General features: G+C 43.6%; 1 protein-coding gene across 1 annotated transcript in view; it reads right to left on the reverse strand.

Moving 5' to 3' along the window:
- LOC124039020 (calcium-dependent secretion activator 2-like) overlaps nucleotides 1-5,310 on the reverse strand; it is a 247,437-nt gene extending 242,127 nt beyond the window's left edge. Inside the window, exon 1 of the mRNA XM_046354908.1 lies at nucleotides 4,666-5,310. Within this exon, the coding sequence (XP_046210864.1) occupies nucleotides 4,666-4,965 (300 nt within the window). The 5' untranslated portion in view covers nucleotides 4,966-5,310. The remainder of the gene's footprint in view (nucleotides 1-4,665) is intronic.
- Nucleotides 5,311-11,376: the final 6,066 nt, after the last annotated feature.

An 11,376-nucleotide genomic window follows, 5' to 3' on the forward strand; every position in this document is an offset into this window, starting at 1 on the left:
GGTATTCTAAAAATGTGGGTTCAGTGATAAGTAACAACTTCTCATAAAACTCTGTGTGGTCCTGTTAATCCATTCTTCAGTATACCGCTACGCACATTCTGTGGTATAAGCCTCCCCCCTAGCTTAATACTCTTCATTCAAATTTACTTTTTACATTGATGGACTTATCCGTTAGTGATCTATGGCCCTGATCTCTGGTCCTCTGAGATATGCCAATTGGAGGACTGACGAGGAAAGGTAACTAAGGCTTTCTGAAGTGGTTTCTAATACACTGCTATACACTCGTCCACTGCTACTACTGCTATACACTAGTCCAATGCTTGTTTTTTGATTCTGGACTGGTTCGTCATGAGAGAGATACTGAGATGGCTAGTCGGCATGTGACTGCTTCATTCCCACTACAACCAGTCAAGTATGCAAACAAGGAGGAGACAGATTCAGTAGAGCTGGTTTGTTCAGTTCAGCTAAACGTATCATACCTGAAATCCCTCCAGGAATGATACAACACGTTCCTTCCAGGAAATAAAGCTGATCCACATCTGTGTCCTTTGAGGCGTTTTATTGATATCATTGGACATGACAATTATTTGAACAACAATTATGTGGGTGTGTCAGTTTCTCTGTTGCCAAGACCTTGATTCCATATAATGAGGATCTGGAATGTCTCTGAAGACCAGACATGGGAACACATTGAGTCATTCTGCCCGGGGGAGGTAGTGAGAGGTGGGTAGCGATGGATAGCAGTAGCACTTGCTAAGGATAGACAGACACAGACCAAACTTCAGCAAGCTATGCTCGTGGTGCAGTAGGGGTGACATTATGAGATTGAGCAAAATGTCGATTTTGTGGCCAATTAATCATGTATTTGTCGATTTCAATCAAGTTATTGTCTTGCTTGAAGATCCACTTGTGGCCAAGTTTTCAGCCTCCTGGCAGAGGCAAACAGGTTTTGGCAAAAATATCCTGGTACTGGGTAAAGTTCATAATGCCGTTGACCTTAACAAGGTCCCCAGGACCAGTGGAAGGAAGATAGCCCTACTTTTACAGGTCATGTCTATAGGGTTCATTTCTGCTCATGCACAACAACAAACCCACCAATATAGAATATACACCGGTATTGATGCACAGACCGGTTTGAATATTTACTTCACCTTACATAATGGTATTTCAATGTGTAATATCTCAGTAATTAATCAATTGAAAATTCATGGTCATAGATGATAATAATCAGATTGAGGAAAAAGTCAAGGGATCTGAATAATCTCAGAATGCACTCCGTGTGTGCCATTCAGAGGGTGAATGAGCAAGACAAAGGGGTATGGTGGTAGGAGCCAGGTGCACCGGGTTGGGTCAAGAAATCTGCTTAGTTTTTCACGCTCAACAGAATGGTCCACCACCCAAAGGACATCCAGCCAACATGGCACAACTGTGGGAGATATGAGACAGCATCCCTGTGGAACGCTTTTGACACCTTGTAGAGTCCATGCCCCGACGAATTGAGGCTGCTCGGAGGGCAAAAGGGGGTGCAACTCAACATTAGGAAGGTTTTCCTAATGTTTTGTACACTCAGAGTATCTCGTTTTATTTGTATGAATACCTGGGAACAGATTTCCTAAATTAATTTGCTGAATTCCTGGTTATTTTTTAAATAGTGTTTGTATGCCTGTAGAGCAGGGCTCTACAACCCTGGTCCTGGAGAGCTACCGTCCTGTAGGTGTTCACTCCAACCCTAATCTAGAACACCTGATTCTAATAATTAGCTGGTTGATAAGGTGAATCAGGTTAGTGATAACTGGGGTTGAAACAGAAACCTACAGGAGGGTAGCTCTCCAGGAACAGGTTTGGAGAGCCCTGCAGTGGAGTATATTATGTTCAACAACAAAATTGTGTTTTTTTTAATATACATTTTTAGATTTTTCAATATTCATAAACAAAGGCAAGAAAATTGCTATTGAAATCAAAATACTGCTCATATTACAGAGCAAGTGGTAAAGATTCACACCAAATGTAGCTTTGTGGCACCTACAGATAAAACATAATGGAGTCTTAAAGGGGTCCTGGTTAAGGCCAAAATGTAATAAATATGCCAAACATGACTAATTGTTTCTCTTATGCTTTTACATACAAATGTCAAATTTATGTCTCAACAATCCTTCCTCCAAAAGGACTATTATTTGGATTAAATGTCACCCTGGTTTCGTGAGGAATCACTCATGAGCGCTGTGAAAGGCTATTTTATTTTGCCTCAGTGTGCAAATCAGCCCTGTTCTTGGTAAGCAGGGTGGGCTTTTTTTTCCTTTTCTACGTCAAGCCTCAGCCCAGGGTCAAATAGCGAAGTGTGCTACTACTGTCAGTGTTGCGGGGCAAAGGGAATGCTGAATGAATATCTCACATTGATAAAATGCACACAGTAGCCAATATAAACCACAACGACACCCATACATAAAGTCTTACACAAATGTAAGCAAAGACATACAGTATAAGGTGTACCAGTCTCGCAAAGTTATGTTTCACTGTGTGCCCCTCTCTCTCACACACACACACACACACACACCTGTTCTTTTTTATGTCCCAAGTTCTGTGAGAACAGGAATGTAAGCAAATTTAGGATAGACTAGGACCATGTGACCAAGATATGAAATCCATGTCCAATAATGTGATGGCAGGTGCATATCAGGATTACATGTGTAGAAAATAAACAGTTGCTGCCTGGCTCCAAGAACAATCTCGGTACCTGTGAGTGAATTCTTAAAAATAGCTTCTGGGCATGGTCGAGCACATGGGCACAGTGACAAACCAGTCCAAATAAAGTGAAGGACCATTTGACATATCAAAAAGACTTAATTTGTCTGCAAATAGTTTACATTTGTTTTAAGCCCTCAAGAAAATTAAAATAACCAGGAATGGAGATTACAAAGGGATTACAAAAGATGACAAAAAAACTGTAATCCATTAACAGCAAAAATATCGTAATCAGATGAGATACATTTGAAAAACTAGATGATTGATTCAAGGATTAATTTTAAATTCAGAAAAGAGGTTTGCAAAAAAAAATATTCTGTTCTCAATGACATTCAAATCAACATTGAAAAAAGGCGCAAGTTTAATTTGTTCCACCTGAGCATGATCACTATGTTGACACACCAAATGTGTTTGATGGATCGCGGGAAAAGAGCAGGAATAAGCTTTTGTAGGCTTTCAGTCCAAGCTATGTCTTCCAATGGCGTGACTGCTGTCGGCATCCAAAGATTATCCTACTTGAATAAATGCTTGAAGGTAAGTACAAGAGCAGTGGTGTAGTCTACAACAATACGGATATGACTTATTTTTTAAATCTACATAGCGCATTGATGTGAATCACACTGCTGCTCTCATTTAGCTTTTTGCGCCTTACGGATTGTGGTTGTTGGGGGATGGCTGTTCAGAAATCTAAATGTGTATTTGAACCCAATAATGGTTGAATTCAAGAAGTTTAAGTTGCCTATCAATCATTGTTTTTGAAAACCAGTAGACAGACAGTGAAAAATGCACTCTTGCAACAGCTACATTAGTGCGGATCCCAGCATACGGTACAAAAGTAGGGCTTTTATTGCTCAATCTAATTCATGCTGATAAAAACAAAACAAAAAAAGGCCTAATGAACACATGCTCAAAATCGCCACGTTTGATAGACTTCAAGGGGCAATCTGTAGTTGTTACATCCATTTTTGGACTTATAAATATTAATGTAAAGATATAATTGAATCATTATTACATGTAGTAGAAAGCAGTGGGTTAGAAGAAGCCTACATAACCAACTCATAAAGTAAAATGTAACATCCATATATGGCCAGCTATCTAAACTTTAACATTGATTTATCCTGCAAAAAATGTCATTCAATTGGTAACATACATTTGTCTTCTAATGCCTCTTCAGTGGAAAGTAATCTAAAAGTAACTGAATGTAATCAAATTACGTTACTGAGTTTGGGTAATCCAAAAGTTACTGATTACAATTTGACAGGTCCTAGTAACTAATGGATTACATTTAGAAAGTAACCTACCCAACCCTGAAAATAACGAATGTACGCCTCTAATATTTACCATAATGAACATCCATCATTCATTACATTTCTGTGGTGCAAAGAATGGAGTGGACACCTGGGGTGTGTTCAGGTTCATTTAACGTTTGCTACGTTGTGTGACGTTATGTACTAAAAGACACCTTTCCCCAAAACCTTATTTAAACTTCTTGATTAGACTTTGAGGTACATTTGGTCAGTATGGTGGGTGTGGTTTGAAGCAATGAGCGACGTCTTTAAAAAGGCAACTGATAGTTCCCCAACCCCTCACCGTTTTTCAACTGATCCTACAGAACACCACCGTTTCCTTTAATTGAACGTTGTAGTACGTTTTTTCGTATTGAATGCAGCCCAGCACTGAGCCCTGTCACAACAAATGAATTACTTAATGGCTACTTTTATTCATTAATTTATGAAAACGCTCTAGAGATGAGGTTCCTCTGACATGTTACTTGCCTACATATACATTTGCTTCAAGTTTAAAACGGTTTCATGTCGCCTGGCTCTGGCTTGCAATGGGGCGCTAAACTGAAAATAAAACGGGTGCATTAATTGGCTATTTAAAAAGTGTTCTCGCTGTGGCTGGGCGTTTGCGCTCACTCACCTTTTGTTGCCTGCGTGCCATATCCGTGGGTTGTTTGGCATTGAAAGGGTACGCTATACATCTCAACACAAATACATACATCTGTAGTTTACTTTTCCTCTCCGCTTCCTCTTTCTGAAGTCTTTCCTGTTCATTTTTCACCTGGTCTTCGACAGGAAACTTTTCGGCTTGTGCTTGGTCCGCAGGTGGTCGTTTCTTATGTTTACCTCCTTGACCCAAGGAAGTCGGGGGGTCTTTTGGAACTTGAGTATCCTCGTTAATTTCTCCCCCCGAGTCTTCGCTGGAGGATGGGTCTAACATGTTTCGCACCAACACAGGTAAACTCCTGACCGCTTCCCTTGAATTGTCTAAACTCCTCGGTGTTTATTGGAGCTGTGACGACTCTTGAGTGAAATGTTTCTTGACATAAATGCGAGGGCGGAGTTTTGAGGAACGTGAGTCTGTGGATTTAGTTTAACATTAGTCATCTCAGAGAGGAAGAGGCGAGAGGGTTTACTGCGACCGAAATCTGTCCACGAAAATAAGACGATTAATTTTTCCGAAGAGGCCGAATACAAATCATTTATAATTTGCTACTTGAAGCATATTTGATAAAATATGTTTCGTAATGGTTAGGTTGTTACGAATGCACCGATATAAGTGGACTCAAGTGGCAACTTTGGGGGGGGGGGGGGGGGGGCTTTCAGTTGAGCCTATTCACACGTATCTGTCCTCTCATTGGCTAGAAAGGGTCCACCTGATCTCGCCTCCTACGGTCTGCCTTCCATCTTTCGGACATGTATTTCAATTGGTCACTCGACTATCTTATCAATATAATAGATAGTCCTCTCCTTTGTAACGACTGCGCGAACTGTGTTGCTGCTGGTACAGTCCGAGGGAGGCAATACAGGTGGACAACCTGTAGCATGGGCAACACGTGTGCGGTACCTTGCCTCTCAAAGGGGCAACTATGGTACTTTCACTTATACCATGGTATAGTCTAAGTCATGGAAATGTACCATGGTTTTAGCTTTTAAGTTGTGTATTTATATATATATTGTGTGTGGACACCTTTTAAATTAGTGGATTCGGCTATTTCAGCCACCTGTTGCTGACAGGTGTATAAAATCAAGCACACAGCCATGCAATCTCCATAGACAAACATTCACAGTAGACTGGCCTTGCCTTACATAAGAGCTCATTGACTAACAACATGGCACGTCATAGGATGCCATCTTTCCAACAAGTCAGTTTGTGAAATGTATGCCCTGCTTGAGCTGCCCCAGACAATGGTAAGTGCTTTTATTGGGAAGGCGCAACAACGGCTGAAGTGGTAGGCCACAAACAGCTCGGACCACCGAGTGCTGAAGAGCATAAAAATTGCCTGTGCTCTGTTGCAACACTCACTACCAAGTTCCAAACTGCCTCTGGAAGCAACGTCAGCACAAGAACTGTTAGTCGAATTGGAATGCCAACTGAGAGCCAGACCTAATTGCCCAACATTAGTGCCCGACCTCACTAATGCGCTTGTGGCTGAATGGAAGCAAGTCCCCGTAGCAATGTCCCCACATCTAGTGGAAAGCCTTTCCAAAAGAGTGGAGGCTGTTATAGCTGCAAAGGGGGGACCAACTCCATATTAATGCCCATGATTTTGGAATGAGATGTCAGATGAGCAGGTGTCCACTTACTTTTGGTCATGTAGTTTATGACGGTACTGCCATGCACACCTAAATAATACCATGGTATTGCCTCATTTTTACCATGGTTTCATGGAAATACCAATGTTTTAACCTGCATTATACATTCTACCATATTATGATAAATGGTACCAAGAATTATAATGGTACCATCTGTATTAATTGTCTGTTAACGGCCGTATAATGCATTAAATAAATACCCGCCAACAAGGTCAAGAGGTCAGATTATTATAGGGATCAAAAATTTAACCGCAAAATGAATCGATTTCACAGCTCCATTTGATTCATTGAACAGATGTGAGTTGAGCAATGTCTACATAAGGGTGCAAATTATACACTCACAAAAGCTCTGCCGAATGCCTTGAGGCCGATACGTAAAGCTTAAATGAAAATAAGTGATACTACCAAGAACATTGTGCAGGTTTTGTTTTTCCTCTTCTTATTCAACTGTTACCATGCACCTGTAACAAAGAGTGCTCAGATTTGAGTGCAATTTTGAATCACAGATCACAGAAAATCACGCAATTGCAATTAATTCCTTAGGCCCTAATCTATGGATATCACATGGCTGGGCATAGGCCAACACACTGGGGAGCCAGGCCCAGCCACGATTTTGAGTTTTTCCCCCACAAAAGGGCTTTATTACAGACAGAAATACTCCGCAGTTTCATCAGCTGTCTGGGTGGCTGATCTCCAATCCCGCAGGTGAAAAAGACGGATGTCAATATCCTGGGCTTGCGTGGTTACACGTGGTCTCACGTACCATCAACAAAACAAAGGAGATCATGGACTTCAGGAAAGAGCAGAGGGAGCACCCCCCCCCCCCTCACCCTATCCACATAGATGGGACAGCAGTGGAGAAGGTGGAACATTTTAAGTTCCTCAGCGTACATGTCACGGACAAACTGAAATGGTCCATCCACACAGACAGTGTGGTGAAGGCGGCACAACAGAGCTTCTTCAACCTCAGGAGGCTGAAGAAATGTGGCTTGTCACCTAAAACCCCTCAAACTTTTACAGATGCACAATTGATCAACCTGTTGGGCTGTATCACTGCCTTGTAAGGCAACTGCACCGCCCACAACCGCAGGACTCTCCAGAGGGTGGTGCCGTCTGCTGTTGTTCTGGGATAGAGTTGCACTTTTCGCACCAAAGTATGTTCATCTCTAGGAGACAGAACGCGTTTAATTCCTGAGCGGTATGACGGCTGCATGGTCCCATGGTGTTTATACTTGCGTACTGTTGTTTGTACAGATGAAAGTGGTACCTTCTAGCGTTTGGAAATTGCTCCCAAGGATGAACCAGACTTTTAGAGCTCTACAATTTTTTTCTGAGGTCTTAGCTGATTTCTTTTGATTTTTCCCATGATGTGAAGCAAAGAGGCACTGAGCTTGAAGGTAGTCTGACTTCCGGCGCCGACTGAGATGGCCGCCTCGCTTCGCGTTCCTAGGAAACTATGCAGTTTTTTGTTTTTTTACGTGTTATTTCTTACATTAGTACCCCAGGTCATCTTAGGTTTCATTACATACAGTCGAGAAGAACTACTGAATATAAGATCAGCGTCAACTCACCATCAGTACGACCAAGAATATGTTTTCCGCGACGCGGATCCTGTGTTCTGCCTTACAAACAGGACAATGGAATGGATCGCATGCAGCAACCCAAGGAAACGACTCCGAAAAAGAGGGAAACGCGGCGGTGTTCTGGTCAGACTCCGAAAAAGGGCACATCGCGCACCACTTCCCAGTATTCTTCTTGCCAATGTCCAGTCTCTCGACAACAAGGTTGATGAAATCCGAGCAAGGGTGGCATTCCAGAGGGACATCAGAGACTGCAACGTTCTCTGCTTTACGGAAACATGGCTTACTGGGAAGACGCTATCCAGGGCGGTGCAGCCAACGGGTTTCTCCACGCATCGCGCGGACAGAAACAAACATCTCTCTGGTAAGAAGAGTGGCGGGGGCGTATGCCTCATGACTAACGGGACATGGTGTGATGAAGGAAACATACAGGAACTCAAATCCTTCTGTTCAACTGATTTAGAATTCCTCACAATCAAATGTAGACCGCATTATCTTCCAAGAGAATTCTCTTCGATTATAATCACAGCCGTATATATCCCCCCCCAAGCAGACACATCGATGGCTCTGAACGAACTTTATTTAACTCTTTGCAAACTGGAAAACATTTATCCGGAGGCTGCATTCATTGTAGCTGGGGATTTTAACAAAGCCAATCTGAAAACAAGACTCCCTAAATTTTATCAGCATATCGATTGCGCAACCAGGGGTGGTAAAACCTTGGATCATTGTTACTCTAACTTCCGCGACGCATATAAGGCCCTGCCCCGCCCCCCTTTCGGAAAAGCTGACCACGACTCCATTTTGCTGATCCCTGCCTACAGGCAGAAATTAAAACAAGAGGCTCCCACGCTGAGGTCTGTCCAACGCTGGTCAGACCAAGCTGACTCTACACTCCAAGACTGCTTCCATCACGTGGACTGGGACATGTTTCGTATTGCGTCAGATGGGAATATTGACGAATACGCTGATTCGGTGTGCGAGTTCATTAGAACGTGCGTCGAAGATGTCGTTCCCATAGCAACGATAAAAACATTCCCTAACCAGAAACCGTGGATTGATGGCAGCATTCGCGTGAAACTGAAAGCGCGGCAAGGTGTCTGGCAACATGACTGAATACAAACAGTGCAGCTATTCCCTCCGCAAGGCTATTAAACAAGCTAAGCGTCAGTACAGAGACAAAGTGGAACCTCAATTCAATGGCTCAGACACAAGAGGCATGTGGCAGGGTCTACAGTCAATCACGGACTACAAGATGAAATCCAGCCCAGTCACGGACCAGGATGTCTTGCTCCCAGGCAGACTAAATAACTTGTTTGCCCGCTTTGAGGACAATACAGTGCCACTGACACGGCCTGCAACAGAAACATGCGGTCTCTCCTTCACTGCAGCCGAGGTGAGTAAGACATTTAAACGTGTTAACCCTCGCAAGGCTGCAGGCCCAGACGGCATCCCCAGCCGCGCCCTCAGAGCATGCGCAGACCAGCTGGCCGGAGTGTTTACGGACATATTCAATCAATCCCTATACCAGTCTGCTGTTCCCACATGCTTCAAGAGGGCCACCATTGTTCCTGTTCCCAAGAAAGCTAAGGTAACTGAGCTAAACGACTACCGCCCCGTAGCACTCACTTCCGTCATCATGAAGTGCTTTGAGAGACTAGTCAAGGACCATATCACCTCCACCCTACCTGACACCCTAGACCCACTCCAATTTGCTTACCGCCCAAATAGGTCCACAGACGATGCAATCTCAACCACACTGCACACTGCCCTAACCCACCTGGACAAGAGGAATACCTATGTGAGAATGCTGTTCATCGACTACAGCTCGGCATTCAACACCATAGTACCCTCCAAGCTCGTCATCAAGCTCGAGACCCTGGGTCTTGACCCCGCCCTGTGCAACTGGGTACTGGACTTCCTGACGGGCCGCCCCAGGTGGTGAGGGTAGGCAACAACATCTCCTCCCCGCTGATCCTCAACACGGGGCCCCACAAGGGTGCGTTCTGAGCCCTCTCCTGTACTCCCTGTTCACCCACGACTGCGTGGCCACGCACGCCTCCAACTCAATCATCAAGTTTGCGGACGACACAACAGTGGTAGGCTTGATTACCAACAACGACGAGACGGCCTACAGGGAGGAGGTGAGGGCCCTCTGTGTGTGGTGTCAGGAAAATAACCTCACACTCAACGTCAACAAAACTAAGGAGATGATTGTGGACTTCAGGAAACAGCAGAGGGAACACCCCCCTATCCACATCGATGGAACAGTAGTGGAGAGGGTAGCTAGTTTTAAGTTCCTCGGCATACACATCACAGACAAACTGAATTGGTCCACTCACACTGACAGCGTCGTGAAGAAGGCGCAGCAGCGCCTATTCAACCTCAGGAGGCTGAAGAAATTCGGCTTGTCACCAAAAGCACTCACAAACTTCTACAGATGCACAATCGAGAGCATCCTGGCGGGCTGTACCACCGCCTGGTACGGCAACTGCTCCGCCCTCAACCGTAAGGCTCTCCAGAGGGTAGTGAGGACTGCACAACGCATCACCGGGGGCAAACTACCTGCCCTCCAGGACACCTACACCACCCGTTGTTACAGGAAGGCCATAAAGATCATCAAGGACATCAACCACCCGAACCACTGCCTGTTCACCCCGCTATCATCCAGAAGGCGAGGTCAGTACAGGTGCATCAAAGCTGGGACCGAGAGACTGAAAAACAGCTTCTATCTCAAGGCCATCAGACTGTTAAACAGCCACCACTAACATTGAGTGGCTGCTGCCAACACACTGTCATTGACACTGACCCAACTCCAGCCATTTTAATAATGGGAATTGATGGGAAATTATGTAAATATATCACTAGCCACTTTAAACAATGCTACCTTATATAATGTTACTTACCCTACATTATTCATCTCATATGCATATGTATATACTGTACTCTACATCATCGACTGCATCATCGACTTATGTAACACATGTATCACTAGCCACTTTAACTATGCCACTTTGTTTACTTTGTCTACACACTCATCTCATATGTATATACTGTACTCGATACCATCTACTGTATGCTGCTCTGTACCATCACTCATTCATATATCCTTATGTACATGTTCCTTATCCCCTTACACTGTGTATAAGACAGTAGTTTTGGAATTGTTAGTTAGATTACTTGTTGGTTATCACTGCATTGTCGGAACTAGATGCACAAGCATTTCACTGCACTCGCATTTAACATCTGCTAACCATGTGTATGTGACAAATAAAATTTGATTTGATAGTCCTTGAAATACCTTGAAAGCTTCTAAAGCCATGACATAATTTTCTGGAATTTCCCAAGCTGTTTAAATGCACAGTCACCTTAGTATATATAAACTTCTGACCCACTGGAATTGTGATGCAGTGAAATAATATGTCTGTAAACAATTGTTGGAAAAATGACTTGTA

The sequence above is a fragment of the Oncorhynchus gorbuscha genome, linkage group LG01, assembly GCF_021184085.1.
Source record: "Oncorhynchus gorbuscha isolate QuinsamMale2020 ecotype Even-year linkage group LG01, OgorEven_v1.0, whole genome shotgun sequence".
Classification (NCBI taxonomy): Eukaryota; Metazoa; Chordata; class Actinopteri; order Salmoniformes; family Salmonidae; genus Oncorhynchus; species Oncorhynchus gorbuscha.